Below are 16,914 nucleotides of genomic sequence, written 5' to 3'. Positions count from 1 at the left end.
CAAAGTCCACTTGCGATCCAAAATCATTTTCTTCAACCACTAAGCTACCACCTCAATCCCTGTACATTACATTTTCATGGAGCTGGCTTTGTGCACAGGAACATTGTCCTGGTGGAACAGGTTCGGGTCTCCTAGTTCACAGTTGAAGTGAAGGGAAAATCGAATGCTACCTTATCCCAAAACATCCTACACAATTGTGTGTCTCCAAAGTTTGTGGTAACTATATGGAAAGGTCAGTTGTCCCTATACGTTTGTCCACATGAGAGGACAAAAACATGGCCAAGGACACCAGACAAGTACATAGAACTGCATACGATACAAATAATCATTTAGATGCATGCACATGTAAAGACATTAATGTCTTAAAACCTTAACATGTAGAGTCTTCAGAAAAACCTCGGACGCCTACTATGTACCACATACACATATTCATTGTATACAAACAAATGTTTGCAGACACCTGACCATTAAACTCATATTATATGGATAAAAGTATTGGGACACCTGATTTTTTCCATATATATGTTTCCTCACAAAACTGTTGGAGGCACACAATTGTTTAGGACGTCTAAGTTGATCTGCATGAGGACGTCTGCCAAATGCTTTAAATGTAAATATAAATGTCCATGGGTCGGAGTGGAAGATCTTGAGTGGCCTGCTATAGAGCTCTGACCTCAACCCTATTGAACACTTTCAAAAAGCGTTTGAATCTTATGTTCGGGAGTCCACATACTTTTGTCCAAATATCAGGTGGTTGTTTTCTTGCCAAAAAAACATCAAGGAATTTGTGTTGATCCAAAAGCACAAATATGTTCAATGCATATGAATACACACACACAGACACGGGGAGAACGGTGAGATACAAAATTTCAGGCTGAACTTACTTCCAGTAGGAATCAAATCCCTGTCTGGGATGAAGAGTTTATACCCATAATGTTTCTCCAAGACGTCAGGAAGAATCTCCAGGGCGAAACGTTCTTCCTCCTGGGTCTCTTGGCTCCACTGTTCAGGCTCTACTTTACTGTAGGACAAATAGGCATCGTAGTCCTTGTTTTCTGCAAAAAAAAACAAACAAACATGATTTAAAGAGAGTACTGTTTGAAATATGTCAGTTCCAAGTAAACACTATAACCAGCTAACATGGCCACCACAGACCAGATTTCCCACACCCACTCATACTCACACTATATAATAAGACTCAAGTTTGCTACCTGCTTTAGATCTGTTCACTGTATATTTTTAAAAAGACATGCATTTTACCTACATTTGCATTGCAAAAGAAACCACTTCACATGATCCCAATTGTCTTTTAATGCTAACAAATACATCATTTTAGATATTCAGGATAAGCTACACATGTGTTTGCTTTGCGACTAAATTGTACCGGTGAAAAGTGAAGTAATCGCAGAGGTTTACAGGACATCTGTTTGTTGTTGGTTTTTTTCCGTATTAGCAAGTCGTATTCGATTTTCACAGCTCAGGGCACCTCCACTGGGCTGATTTACCACAACAAAGTAATCAACAAATCCGGGAGTGAGCAGCTCTCGCTCACAAAAGGAGGCTAATGCTCATCGAGCGAGAACAGCGTGGGCCATCGATCTCGGACCTTTTCCAAATGACCGTCCACTTACTGCCAAGGCAACCTGTGGATATGTGTGGTTTCGCAAGGCTGTTTTGAATGCCATCATCTAAAATTAGCCCCCAGCTGAAACGTGACGGGGGTTTTATCGACTTTGACACACTCTCAGTCTGTGGCAGGATGTAACACGCTAAGCATGTCGTCTAAACGTGGAAAAGCTGCTTTTCTCCTCCTCGCAGAGCTTTTTTGCTCAGCTGTGAATAAACAGTAGCTCAATGGAGAGCATGCAAGCCGTGCATAATTAGCTACATTATAGATAGATAGATAGATAGATAGATAGATAGATAGATAGATAGATAGATAGATAGATAGATAGATAGATAGATAGATAGATAGATAGACCCTATTGAGCACCTGTGGGGCATCTTCAAGGTGAAGTTGGAAACCACCCACATGTGCTCAATAGGGTTCAGGTCTGGAGACACGCTTAGCCACTCCAACAACTTCAGCTTCCTCAGCAAGGCAGTTTCATCCTGGTGGTGTGTTTGGGGTCATTATTATGTTAAAAAACTGCAGTTTCTGAAGGAAATCTGCTTTAGAATGTCACAGCACATTTTGGAATTTATGATTCCCTCAATAAACCACAGCTCCCCAGTACCAGCAGCACTCATGCAGCCCCAGACCATGATGCTACCATCACCATGTTAGACTGTAGGCAAGACACAATTTTCTTGCTACTCCTCACCAAGGCGTCACCACACATGCTGGACACCATATGAGCCAAACAAGTTTATCTTAGTCTCATCAGACCACAGGACATGGAACCCGTCTTGGAAAACCTCTGCATGACTGTACCACTGTGTACCACTGTACTGTAACTCAGTTCCAGGATGTTAGTGATCTTCTTATAGCCTTGCCCACCTTTGAGGAGAGCAACAATTTTAATTCTCAAATCCTCAGAGAGTCTTTACCATGAGGTGCCATGTTGAAGATGAAGTGGTCAGTATGAGATAATTGTACTCAAAGCACCAAGTCCAAACACCTCATATGTTTCTCATACACTCATCATTTTTCACTTATGTTACATAGAATATACATTATAATATAACTATTGTATTATTTCAACATATAAGAAATAATGTAAGAAAACAAGCGTTTTCTCTATTCCAATCTAAGAAGTCTAATCTAATCTAATCTAATCTAATTGAACTTCATTTGATTTAATAGAGCAATTGTGCATGGTGTATTTAAGTTCAGAAAGTCATTTAGTAAGTCTTCATTAATACTTTTTTAATGCTACTGTTTAATCTCTTGAATCTCTTGATAGATTAAGTGTGTATTAGTTAGAACACCTACATAATTTCCCCTGGTTGTATTTAAGGTTTTTTTTTTTACACCACTGTAAAAGCATGATGATGAATAATTTTTTTGACCCAATCATTAGTGACATTTTACACTATATAGACAAACGTAATAGGAAAATCTGACTTTTCCAGCTATATGTGCCCCAAACTGTTGCACTAAAACTAGGAGACCGGAAGAATAGGATATTCCAAAGGCACATAGAAATAAAATGCTAATGTGTCCGCAATTATTTGTAGATCCATAAAGCGGAAAGAAGTCCAAACGTAGCGTTTAGAAATTAGGTCAACTGTTAGCGTGCGTTCCTTAAAAGCGCAACGAAATCTATCCGATTAGCGCGACGCCTGAGTGAATCCAGCAATATTCTCAAGAAAATCAGATAATTAGGGAAATCTGCTCAATACTGCTGTTGATACTGGGTTTCTACATTCCTGAAGCCTTTCAGCTTTTACTCAGTGCTAACTAGCATGATTGAACAGGTCGAATGGGCTATCTTGCTGACTCGCCGATGTTTTCGGTCCCCTGGCTGGTCCTAATGGTCCTTAATTTGCTAATGGTCACGCTGAAATTGTTCTCGTAAGTGGCCGTTTGAGAAACAGCTGCTTGAAATGTTTCTCTTCGCAGCGAAAATTCAGCACGGTGTAAATCGCCCTGCCATTTATTTAGCAGTCAAGCCAAACAAATTAACCAGGATCACATCTTCCAGCTGTTTAAAACGCATGAACAAGGATTTTGGTGGGGGTGTGGGAGGGGAAAAAATACCCCCTTAATTTTCAAATTAGCTGCTTAGTTGTACACGATTCAGACAAAAGTATGTGGACACCTGAGCATAAGATTTGTATGTCCTGTTTTAACATTTCAGATATAATAACCTCCACTTTTCTGGGAAAATGTTCCAGAAAATGTTTTGAAAGTCAGGTACTTATGTTATTATTGTAATTATGTAGGTGAGGTGATCAGGCTTGGGGTGCATTTAGCATTCCAAATCATCCCATACTGTGAGTGTTCAATACGTTTGAGGTTAGAGCTTTATCGCAGGCCTCTCAAGTTCCCCTTTCGAAAACTCGAGCTACGTCACAACGCTTTGGGAATGCCTCCGCATTTGCTCACACTCTGAATCCGGCCAACGGCAAAAATTTTTGGAGGCTAGCGAGCCCACAGACTCCTCACAGTATGAGAAGCTCCTGGAGGTAGTGACGCGGGCTGTGTCCAAGCCAGAGTTAGCTTGGCCGGATAAAAAGCGGGAACAGCGCACACCCAGTAAGATGGATGAGCATTTCTTTCTGGCCTGTTCGGTGACGCTGTAGGGGCGGTCGTCGACAAGTTTCAAAAGACGAAAAAGCAATCACCGGCATTTCAGTGGTACCTTCCCTGCCACTCTCGCGGTGGGCGCAGCCCCAGGCCGGTGTTTCTGAGCATCACAAAGCCCAAGAACAGACGCTCTAGGCCCCAACCAAAGGAGCCGGCCGACCTGAGGGTCATCCTCTCCGTGGTCATCCTCTCAAGCATGCCATGGTACATAGGTCCTGACATTCAGAGTGCCTTAAACCTAGGAGGACAATGTACACCTCATTGCACGGTGCCCATCTCTCCTCAGCTCCACCAGGAGGACAGGCTGCTAGCCCTGCCACAAATCCCCCCTCCAGCGGGTGTCTCCCTCCACCTCTGCCCGAAATAATCATACAGGATGGAGGTTAACATCTGCAACGCTGCGGGTTGGTCCACCCAGCTGACCTTCGTCAAGATTTATGACCTTGACCTTAGAGCCACTCCCGGCTCCTCTGTCCTGCGTTCTGGTTGTGCTCTCACACACTAGGCAAGGACTGGTCAGTGTGGCACGATTGGGCACTCGTTCCCAATGCATTGTGTGGCAGCTCGAGTTTCCAAAAGGGGGACGTCTTTAGGTCACGTATATAACCCTAGTTCCCAGAGGGAACAAGACGCTGCGTCTCCAAGCCACACTCCCTGCATCCAAGCATCACCTTCTCTTTTTCAGAAGCTAGCATCGCTCCACTGCTTGCGCATTTTGTAGCTTCCTTGTCGCGATGTCGCCACGCCGGTGACATCATGCCTTGCCGTTGGCCGGATTTCACAGGTGATTCAGAGCGTGGGCAAACGCGGAGGCGTTCCCAAAGCGTTGTGACAAAGCGTCTTGTTCCCTCAGGGAACTAGGGTTACATACGTAACCTAGATATGGTCTTCAACTCTACATCTTCATGGAGCTTTCTGCACAGTGGACAGGTTTGGGGCTTCTTGTCTCAAGTGAGGGGAAAAATCTATGCTAGTGCATCCAAAGACATCCAAGACAGTTGTGTGACTCTAATTTTGTGGTAACAATTTGGGAGAGAACCACATATGGTTTGAAAATTGCTAAATTTGTCTATATAGTGTAAAAGGAATGGACCACATTACAGTAGGACGAGCTGTTATTGGGGAATTGTCATAAAAAGGAGACAAGCAATTAGAAGGGTTATTTTTGTTAAGAAATTTGAAAACAGGCAAAGAATTTAGGCAGTCAGTAACCAGCAAAACCAGGGCTCGATCCAACATCACAAACATAGAGCAAAGCAAAGCCAAATCCAGAGGTACAATACACAGAAATCGAGTCTTGGCAAGTCTATTGTTACTTTGGAATGTGGTCATGGAAAAATACTGGGTGCAAATATGTCCTATATGATTGTAAATCTGGTGACTGTGAAGGTAATAAAATCCAATTCCAGTGTTGACTGAACAGGAATACACAACACTGTCGATAACAGCATGCCATAAGTGGATTCTTAATTCAATTCAGTCGTATTTGTATTTTGTTTCTAACAATGGACAAAGTATATTTTTTTAATGAATAGATTACAACTATAACATTTTTATCATAAATTTGTGCCAATCAGTTTATCCCCAATTAGCAAACCAATGAGTGGTGATAATGGTGAGGAAGAAACTTCCTGAGGTGAAACCTTAAAAGAGAAACCAAACTGAAACGGGAACCCATCCTCATCTGGGTGACATCTGGAAACCCATTCTTTAGAGTTCTATCATTGTTCAGGTTATCAACCGTTCACTGCGGAACACGAGTGCACGGCAATTGTAGCTCTAAACCATAAATTCCTTCCTGGTTCTTGAGTGGAACCATCCAGAGTAGTCTTGTGTATCTTTAGGCAGTTCATTTGTAGCCTTTTTTCATAATGTTTCTATAAGTGTTAAACCTACAGACATTTAATGAAGGAATTCAAGATATGGTGTAATGTGATTTGAGTAGGAGATGTTCATGAAGCGGAAAGAATGAAATTCCTGCATTAGTTTAAGGTATAAATGCAAATCAACTTATCTCTTTTCATTGCTTATCACAAAAAACGTCTTGAAACATATATAGATTATCGACAATCCTGATGAAATCTGCTCAATCATACATCAAGCTGATAAACTGAAATTTCATTACATTACATTTATGGCATTTGGCAGCTCTACAGCAGGCCTGGTCAACCCATGTAAATCTTGTAGCTGTCTTTGTGCACAGGGGCATTGTAATGCTGGAACAGGTTTGAGTCTCCTAGTGTCCTGGTCAAGTGAAGGGAAAATTTTATGCTATGCATCCAAAGACATCTATACAATTGGGTGACTCTAAATTTGTGGTACCAGTTTGTAAAACCACCACCTATGGCTGGAAAAGCTATGTTTTTCCAATACTTTTGTCCATGTAGTGTAGTTTGTACCTTGCATTAACTTTCCTTGGATTATGACATATGGATTTGTTGTACCTAAGACACCTAATATTCTGGGAAGCTGTTCCACTAGATTTGTGCTCATTCAGCCACAAGGGTGTTAGTAAAATCAGGTACTGGTATAGGTGGAATGAGGAGGCCTGGGGTGCTGTCAGGATTCCAATTCATCCTAAAAGTATTCCACAGGGTAAAAAGTCTGAGGCCAATCAAAATCTTCCACAGGTGTCAAATCAGGTGTCTCAATACATGTTAAATGTTGTAGGAATCAACGACATTTACATTTACTCTATTCGGCTGACGCCTTATTTAGAGTGGCTTTTATTACAATTATCTTGTTGAAACACCTGAGCAGTTAAGGGCCTTTGTTAGGGGCCCTGCAGTGGCAGCTTAGTGGTGGTGCGATTTGAACTCACAACCTTCTGATCAGGAGTCCAACATCTTAACCACTGAGTTAACCCTTCCCATCTGGCACTATGGTATAACAACATGAACGACGAAGTACATGAGATCAGGAGGTTCGGAAGTTTGTTCAATAGAGCTTGAGCATTAAAATAAAGTCCATATTGGAATTCTATTTTTATCCTCCAGTTACTCCAGCTCATCTGATGTCTTTAAGAACACCCGGGTCACCTTTGAGTCCTAAAACTAAAAACATTCCCCAGGGGAAATCTGCTCATTTCATGATGTACTGCACTTTCACTGACACTGCCTTGTTATTTATTCTAGACGGAAAAACAATACGCAGAAAACTTCGGCGCTTGACGATTTCGATTTCGATCTCGCCTTGTTGCGCATATATAGACACGGAATAGAGCAGATGCTGTTTGATGCCTGCATTTGCATGATGATAAGGGTAAACCCCGTCACCTTTAAAAGGATTTCTGACTCTTCAAAATAGGTCTTTTCAGATATCTGTGTGGAAACCTGACCTTCTGTAAATACAGCCCACATATAAGCAAGTCAAGTATGCAATCCCGGCGGACTGGTGATCAGCCCAGGCCTCCTCTCAAGTGTGGGTGGAGGAGCTGATACATGTTGGTTGGGAGTGAAAAAAAAAAAATTTCAAGAAAGTTATTCTTTTTCGAACTTTGTGTTTAGGGCTCTGACAGCCTACATACTGTATATACAGAATGTTGAAACAATATGTGGGGGTTGGCTGTACTTACAACTGCCAGATTGTGGTGCTCTCTGATAAAAATGCCTCGCAATAAGTGATTCTTCTCAGCCAGAAATCTTCAGCTTTAGGTGCTGAAACGCGGTCCCTAGGCCAACTTGGCTCTGGTGGATGAATTGCAAGGTTCTCTGTACGTTCTGTCAGTATCGATAGCTTCTATTCGATTCCAAATGCTTTATTTTCCGATGTATTTTTTTATTTTGTACATTTATTTATAATTCTATTGATAAGTATGTACTCATTCTTCCACCGCACCGCTGCTGAAGGAGCTGAATTTTTTCTTTTTCCACACAAGCTATTTTGAACACCTCTATGGACAGTAAAGAAGTACTTTTTTACTACTAGTACTTAATTACGTTTTTTTAACTCTTCGTGGGAAACTTGTATTATTGTACCTTTTTCTTAAAAAAAATGTATTGGATGAAATGAGAACCTTTCTGGGTTTGGAGACAGGGTTCTCTCACTGCGTGTTTGTATCTATAGAAAACTCTCCTTAAAGAAGTTTGATGCACCAGAAACTGGAAGACTAGTCTGCATCAATGATTTACATTATATTGGCAAAAGTATTGGGACAACTGTCTTTCCAAGCAATATGTGATTCTTCTAGAAATCATGCACAATTCTATAGTATGTCTTTGGACGTGGTATCATTACAGTTTCCCCTTTATTGGACCCAAACCTGTTCCAGAATGAGAATGCCCCGTTTACAAAGCCATAAAGATATGCTCTTCATGAGTTAGAGTGGAAGATCTTGAGTGGCCTGCAATAGAGCTCTGACCTCAATCTTTGGAATGTTGACTGCCCTACAGGCCTCCTCACCTCACCTCCCCTGAATCAGTAACTGATATTACTAATGCCCTTCTGGTTGAATGAGCACAATTCTCCATAAATCTACTCTAAAATCTAGTGGAACATCTTCCCAGAAGAGTGGAGTGGAGGTTATTATAACATGAAATGGGGACAAAGGGTGGAATGGGATGCACATGCCAATCTTATGGTCAAGGTTCTGTCAATATGGTGTAGCTCTCATAGAAAGTCTACCAAGCATGGTTCTGTGTATATATATATATCACACATACTCAATCAGGCATCTAAAAGGAGTACTGGAATGGTGTACTATGGTCCATTAATGCTAATCAATGCAACACTAAGGCCACTCCAGTGTGTGGTGGATTTGGGGTTACTTATCTGGTACAAAGGAAGTAAAGAATGCATTAGAAACTATACATTAGGGACTTTTTAATTTTTATTAGATTTTAGTCGTTAGTTTTTGCATCAGCCTTGCATGATCTTAGTCCCTACATAGCAATAATGAATTGAAAACAAATACATGAGGTCAATTAATACAAATAATTAGCTAATCAAGATAATGTAGATTGACTGTGTTTAACTTGAAGATTGTCTGCCCAATAAATAGCCGCTCAGGAACACTAATGTGCCCTTAGATGCACTTATCTTACAATGGCCCCTAAAGAGCATCTCTCTCTCTCTCTCTCTCTCTCTCACTTTCCACTCTGATTGTAGCGCAATGTGTCTCCTGGCCCCTCTATCTTTCTTCCTAATGCCTCAGCACACAACCCAATCTATTTCCCTCCGTTCCATATCCCCATTCTCGGTCTCTTTATGACCCTAACATCCATATCTGTTCTCTCTCCTGCCCCATCTCACCCCTCCTTCCCCCCTGCTGCTTTCTCTCCCTTCTCATCCCACTCCATCTCCCTGTCCCTCTGCTCATGTTCATTCCATTCCCTTTCTCTCTTATTCATTATCTTTCAAACTCTTCCATTCTACCCTTCTCTCTCACCCTCCCTCTCTCTCGTTTTTTTTTTTTTTTGCTCATAATTATCCCCCAGAAAGGCTAATCGAGTCCCATCGCTCATCCCTCCATTGACTGGAAGGGAGCCGTGAGCGAGAGATGACGGAGAAGGAGGAGAAGAAAGGAGGGTGAGCAATCTTTCTTTAAGTGCACTGTATTAGCTTTCATTATGATTAAAGTTAAAAACTCGAGCTCACTTAGGAGCTGAGACGGACAAAGTTAGGCTGCACGTGTCGGTTAATAATTAAAAGGGGGAAAAAAGATGATAAATTGCTCCAGGGTGGGATGCAAAGGTGCAGAACTTAAAGCAAGCACGAAGGAGCGGGATAATAAGAAAATCATAATTTCAGGTTTATAAAAGGAAATGATATATATATATATATATATATATATATATATATATATATATATATATATATATATATATATATATATATATTATATTAACATTATATTGATACACTTTATGGGCAAAAGTATTGGAACACCTGACTTCTCCATCCACATGTGGTTCTTCACACGAAAATTCTGAGACACACAAATGTATAGAAAGTCTTTGGATGTTGCATTCAATTTTCTCCTCACTTGAACTAGGAGACCCAAACTGACTGACCCACCTCAGGCCTCATCACCTACATCAGTACCTGACTTTACTAACACCATGGTGGCTGATCGAGCACAAATCCCCACAATCGAAATCTAGCGGAACATCTTCTCAAAAAGAATAGAAAATATATAAGAGGTGGGTAAAATCTTATGTTGCCTTGTATGAACATGTAATAGTGAGATCTACCTGTAGGCTATGAAGCTGCTGTTCCTGGTGTAAGCCAACTTTAAAAAAAAAAAGTAATCTGTCAGATTGTATAATGAGAGTCCCAACTTTTAGCAAACCTCTTGTGAGTTTACTGCCACACTCCCTGCCTCACGTTTCTGTCGTCGGCAGTTGTGCAGAAGCGTGGCGGCAGACGGCACATGGCAGGTGCGTCCCATATGCTGGCGTAATGGCTCATTTCAGATTACAGACAGACCCATCACTCTCTCTCCCTCGTCCATCACTTCTTTACCATTCTCCTAGCGGTCGCTCCTGAATCACACTTTTCAGCACATCTTTATCTTTATCTCTGCCTCACTATTATTTTTTTCTCTCACCAGCCACTTCCATTTCCCTCTGACTGAGAGAAACAGATTGCCTCCTCTCTCTGGTTCATGGTGCTATTTATGCTAGTGTGGGCTGCAGTCCGGGTTAAGGGTTAGGCTTAATTGTGTTCGACCTTGAGCCGGGAATAGACGCAAATAAACATTTGCGGTCCTTAATGCGCACGTAGAAAGACGGCCGCACGATGAGAGTGGGCCGTCGTTTAGGAAGAACGGTGGGGCGATTGTCAGCTCATCACTATTTAAGCACGAATGAATCATGCTTCTGTCGGGGGAGTGCGAATGAGAGACACAGAGAGAGAGAGAGAGAGAGAGAGAGAGAGAGAGAGAGAGAGAGAGAGAGAAGGTGACGCAAAAGTCAAAACAAAAATCGAGTCTGAGCGCAAGTCTGCAATTTGGAGGAGGAATAATCGATAATGCTTTCCAGTTAGCCCTCTTTCTTATTGGGCCGAAGTCTTCCAGGAAGCTTTTATCCAGAGTCTGATACACATATAGAAACTCCATTTTAGCATATGCTACATAAACAAAAGTATTGAGAGACATAGGTGCTTCTTGTCCAAACTGTTACCACAAACTTAGAGGCCTACAAACTGTATAGGATGTTACAGTAGCTTTAGGTTTTCCAGTACCTACCTTTGACTAAAGTCTTTAAAGGTCTCCACAAGCACACTCCAAAATTTAGTAGAGCATCCTATTGGAAAAGTGGTGGTTCTTATAACAGCAATGAATATGGTCAGGTGTCCACAGAGTTTTGTCCATATAGTGTACCCACACACAGTCTCGCTGTACCAGCCTTCAGCTTTGCTGCCTCTACACCAGTATATATATATAAGAGGCTACATTTATATAAGAGAACGCAGATGGCGTTTGTGGATACCTGACTATGAAATGAGCATGTGATTATTTTTTAACGTCCCATCCACATTAAGTGCCCGTTTACTGTCAGAATACCTTCAACTATTCTGGGAAGATGTTCCACTAGATTTATTTGTGTAGTTTTATAACATTTAGTGTCAGTAAGGTCAGGTACCAAAGTACATTCAGTAGGCTCCTAGTTCATGTGAAGGAAAAATTTAAAGCTACCAAATCCAACGACATCCAATCCAATTGTGTGCCTCCATCTTTGTGGTAATAGTTTGGGAAAAACTACATATAGTTGAAGTCAGGTGTCCCAATATATTTGCCCATAATGTATAATGATTGATTATGTAACTTCTATCCTATTTTGAATATCCATTGATATTGATTGAAACCCTTGATTTTTTATGCTACCAATACACATGCTACACTAACTGATACAGATTCCATGCTAACTACAGCATGTTCATTTTCCTTTTCAAAAAAAAAAAAAAATAAATTACCTCACCTATGGAAGGCCTACACAAGATTTTTTTAATCCTGTAGTGAACTGCATGCACGTACTCCAATAATGTAAATGGGCCGCCTAGGAAATCTAGTTAAGCCCAGGGCTAAGCTAAGGTCTGAATACTGATAACTTCCCTTGCCTGTAGACATATCTAAAGCCGGCATCTTTGTAAAGGCTCTTCGCTCGCATCCACGTAATCCTGATTCTGAACTTTATTTTATCGCTTTTATCGATTTCTTTAAATTCTTTTACAAAAAAAAAAAAAAATGGCCAAAAATAAATGCAGTCCCTCCAAGTGAGGCGATCCGAATATAAATATGCTGGACACGCTCTCAACCTTAGGAGCAGCCGTTCCTAAAAAGTCCTACTCTTACTAATAATGGATGAAAAGCCCATTGGAAAGAGTTTTGCATTATGCAAATCAGATCACCCTTTCCGTTCCGGACTAGCTGTCCTTCACAGTATATTACATTAGCATATTTCAGTGCATTAGTCTGCTAGTTCTTTTTTTTCTTTCTTTTCACCAATGCCAGCTATCCTTTTGAACGTGCCTGACGTGTTTTATGCTCATTATGGAAACAAGATTATATATGCTGCATATTCGTTTTTTATATTCACTCACCGCTCTCTTACGGTTTGCGAATGACAGAAAAACAAAGCAGCGTTTCTTTTCGTTCGACCACTGACATGGCCAATATCTGTCGTGATATTTTTTTTTAGTACACTTCAAACCTTTTAAACCCTGACAGATGAGGCGCACTTGTAATAGATTCAATTACCTTCTCCGTGTAAGCAATGTCGTTTCATAAAGAATCGAAGGACCAGCTGAAGGAGTTTGGATACCTATTTATTCATGCAAAAATAAATAAATAAATAAATAAATAAATAAATATGTATATCAGGGCTGTCAAAATGAGCGCAAATTAATTTTAATCGCACTAATTCTATTCACATGGGGGATTTCTTTTTGACCATTTTTATTTAAAATGTAAATACATAAATAAAAAAAACAAATATTTACAAAAATTTGTAAAACCGGCTACGCAACCCACATTTATTCACGAGGTCCTTTCTTTATTTAGATATTTAAAAATATATAAACTCCACTAAAACATCATTTTTAATCACGAAACAAGTTTTTAAATCAGCACCAAAATCCGCCATGATGCACACATCCGGCAGTTAAAACCGTCCGTGTGGAAACATAGCAAAAGTTCTGTGTCCTCATGATTTAAGTTAAAACCCCATAATTACTTTTACAATTACAAGTATATTTTGTCTCTGTGCTCTATGTTGAGTCTGGTTTCACTAATAATAAACATACCTTTGCATGAAGCATCAATATTTTCCATGCCAATGTTGGAGTATTAAAAACTTGACAAGTATTTATTTAAGGTTCATTTGGAACGGATAAAAATGCTGATTAATCGCGAGTAAACTCGTGACGATCGTGCGATAATCGCAATTAAATATTTGAATCAATTTACTGCCCTTTTTGTCAGCCAAATGGCTCCAAAAGGATTTTCACATTTCACGTAGGAAAACTGTTTTTTCTACCGTGTGTTATTGTATATCGGGATATTAATCACGCTGTTCACTGACGATCCCACAACCTTCTGATCAGTAACCCAGAGCCTTAACCACTGAGATGTTGCACCAAAAGCCAGATCTACTAAGTAGACCATCAAGAGGATTCACGTTGATCTGAGGTGTTGAACTTTTTTGTTATTTCTTTTTTTGTTCCTCAAGGTGACTCAGGCACAGGTTTTAAAAACAAGCACAGATGTAACTGTTTTCGTATTCATGTTATTCATTCGAACAATTTCATTTGGTATGCTCTTATTGTTTCTGCAGTTAAGATGGGGGGGAAAAAACATGCAGATTATCAGGTGCTAATGGAATAAATATATCATATTTTTCAAAATGGTCCTTTATACCCAGATGGCTTTTTTTTCCACCAAAGGTCATAAAAGGTTAAAACAAATAAATAACTTGTTTTCGTTTTTTGCTTTGTTTATATGCATCTGACACAAAAAAAAAAAAAAAAAAAAGAAATGCGACAAGAGACAGCTATTACGGAACAATTGCCTTCTTGCCCAAGGTCCTTACTAGTAATTACAGCTCAAAGTGCCACTTGAACACTTTTCCAAATACAGCAGGTTGTAATTCGAGTAATTCCGGTAACTCCAAGATGCCTCCGAGTGTCATGTCAAGATCGGAAACTTCGCTTCGGAGCCGTCGACTTACCGTCCTCTTACATCGTACAGTATGATTATGTAAAACTTAACTCCTTCTGACAGACAGATTCCTCTGCTTTCAGACTTGTTGACAGGGTGGAATGTGTAGAGAAAAACAGAGGGAAAGAGAGACAGAGACAAAAAAAAAAAAAAGAGGTTGGAACAGGAATAATCACCTCTGTGTATCTGGGACATGTGCATCTCTTCAGGGAGCTGTGGGCATGGCCTGCTGGCTTATTGAAACTGATCCCCTTAAACTGAGAGCAAATTGAAAATCTGTTTCGCTCTCCCCCGAGTTCGGTGGAGTGCTACAATTAAAGGAGACAATTGCTGTTCGGAATTAAGTTCAAGGCACTCACGTTAAGTCCCCTTCATCTCTAACCTGTTCCTCCCTTCTCCAATCTGCCTCAGAGCCATCTATTGCGCTTACAGGACTCGCAGAGGGACGGCTGTGCAACTCTCGCAGTAATGGCAAGAAACCTACAGAATGTCGGCCATCGAGGTGGATAAAGAAGGGGAACAAAATATGTGCATGGCTCCGAAAAAAAAAAAACCAAACCAAAACAACACTGTAGACTTAGTGACATCCGATATGCCACGTCCCCTGGCTCTTGACTCTCTCTCTCTCTCTCTCTCTCTCTCTCTCTCTCTCTCTTTCTCTATTTCAGCACAGATGCCTGCCAATGCTTGTTAGAGGACATTATGAATAACCTCCTCACACTGACAGCCACTTCAAAAAAAGTTTGAGCTCCTTTTCAAACATGACTGAACTGCAAATAAATCCCATCGTACCAGGCAGCAATATCTTAAGTACGGTCGAAAAGTAAAAAGCTTGAAATTAGTAACGGATAGCTAGAAGTAAATATTCTCATATTATTCTATAAATATTATATATACACCACATATACATAAGAGAAATGTGAGTTCTATCATCGCTGTCTTTTTCTGAGTGCTGGATACCTTTAAAGTGTCACAACTGAGGCCGATGCGATTTGCATCTTGATGCATAGCCAATGATACGATACATCAAAGCTACATATGAAGCAGCTACCAATGCGATACGATTACGCCCTATCACGATGCGCTGCAATTCAATAGGGTACAAATAATTTGGCTTTTTATTTTTCTGGTTCTGACAAACAGCAAATCGTCTTCTGACTTTCTAGAGCATGGACCCATTCACTAACAGGCCTTTGTAGTGCAAGAAAAAAAAAACATCCCAGAAAACTTTTTAATAAAACTAGAGGTTCTTTTCCTGTTCGGTCTCTAGGAAGATGCAGCTCTACCTCTGCCATGTTAATCTGTATTCTATGTGACTCTCAGGATGCGCCTCGGTCTCCGTAGCGTTGTGATATTCACGTAGCAGCACCAGAAATGCTGAATCTTACCAGCCCTTCTTCTTCTTCTTGAAGAAGCTGATCATCCGTCTGCATAACCCCCTGTCCTCTACATCTGCCTCTTTCAAACCAACTCCCTACATGTCTTCCCTCTCCACATCCATAAACTCCTCCTTGGCCTTCCTTTTTTCCTCCTTCCTGGGGGCTCCATCCTCCACAAAACCTTTAAATTTATGGCATTATTCAGATGCCCTTATCCAGAGTGACTTACAATTGTCTACTATATACAACTGAGTGGTTAAGAGCCTTGCACTGGGGCACAGAGGTGGGAGTTTTGGGAAGCTGGGATTTGAACATATGACCTTCTGTTTTAAAGTCTAATGCCTTAACTAGTATCCTATACGATTGTATAGGATGTCTCTGGATGCATTTGCATTACGTTTCCCCTTCAGTTACAGTAGAAAACCTGCTCCTGCATGACAATGACCCTGTGCGCAAAGCCAGCTCATTGATTTCTATAGGTTGGTGTGGAAGATCTTGATACTATGGAGCTTTGACCTAATCCCTTTTGAACACCTTCGGAATGAATTGAATGCTTTGGAATGAATGGGCCTCCTCACCTACATCAGTCCCTGAGTTTACTACACCCTTGTGGCTGAATAATCTTTAGAAACACTCCAAAATTTAATAGAACAACTTCCTAGAAGAGTGGAGGTCCTTATTACAGTGAATGGAGACCAAAAAGTGGAATGGAAGTTCAAAAAATATTAGGTGTTCCCAATCTTTTGTCCATTCATCTATTTATCTGGGTTCCACTAGAAATAAAAAAAAAAAGTGAGACATGCGACGGAGAAAAAAAATCCAATATTGAATCTGTTGAAATATTTCGTCCGTGTTGTCCTGTTCTAAAGTTCAAGGCCCATTCAATTTGTTTAATGGAATGTCAGGCAGAGCGAAGCACCCCGCTGAACACAATTCATCAAACAAACCGCTTGTAATTTCTCCGCTGCGACTGAAAGAAATAAACAGAGCACGAGGGTCGAAACGTATATGTTCATTAGAGCCCACAATAAACACCGAGTAGCAGGTCGGGGATTCTATAGATTTTGAAATGATGAAACGTTAATGACCGGAGAGGTGGCGTAAATTACCGCTGCTGTTGCTGGCTG

General features: G+C 40.6%; 1 protein-coding gene across 1 annotated transcript in view; it reads right to left on the bottom strand.

Moving 5' to 3' along the window:
* The window catches only part of LOC124379808 (interleukin-1 receptor accessory protein-like 1-B), a 322,414-nt gene that overhangs the window by 5,720 nt on the left and 299,780 nt on the right, over positions 1 to 16,914 (bottom strand). Inside the window, exon 10 of the mRNA XM_046840387.1 lies at positions 885 to 1,055. Within this exon, the coding sequence (XP_046696343.1) occupies positions 885 to 1,055 (171 nt within the window). The remainder of the gene's footprint in view (positions 1 to 884; positions 1,056 to 16,914) is intronic.

Source organism: Silurus meridionalis, chromosome 26, assembly GCF_014805685.1.
Source record: "Silurus meridionalis isolate SWU-2019-XX chromosome 26, ASM1480568v1, whole genome shotgun sequence".
In the NCBI taxonomy this organism is placed as follows: Eukaryota; Metazoa; Chordata; class Actinopteri; order Siluriformes; family Siluridae; genus Silurus; species Silurus meridionalis.
This window is presented reverse-complemented; position numbering and strand designations above follow the sequence as displayed.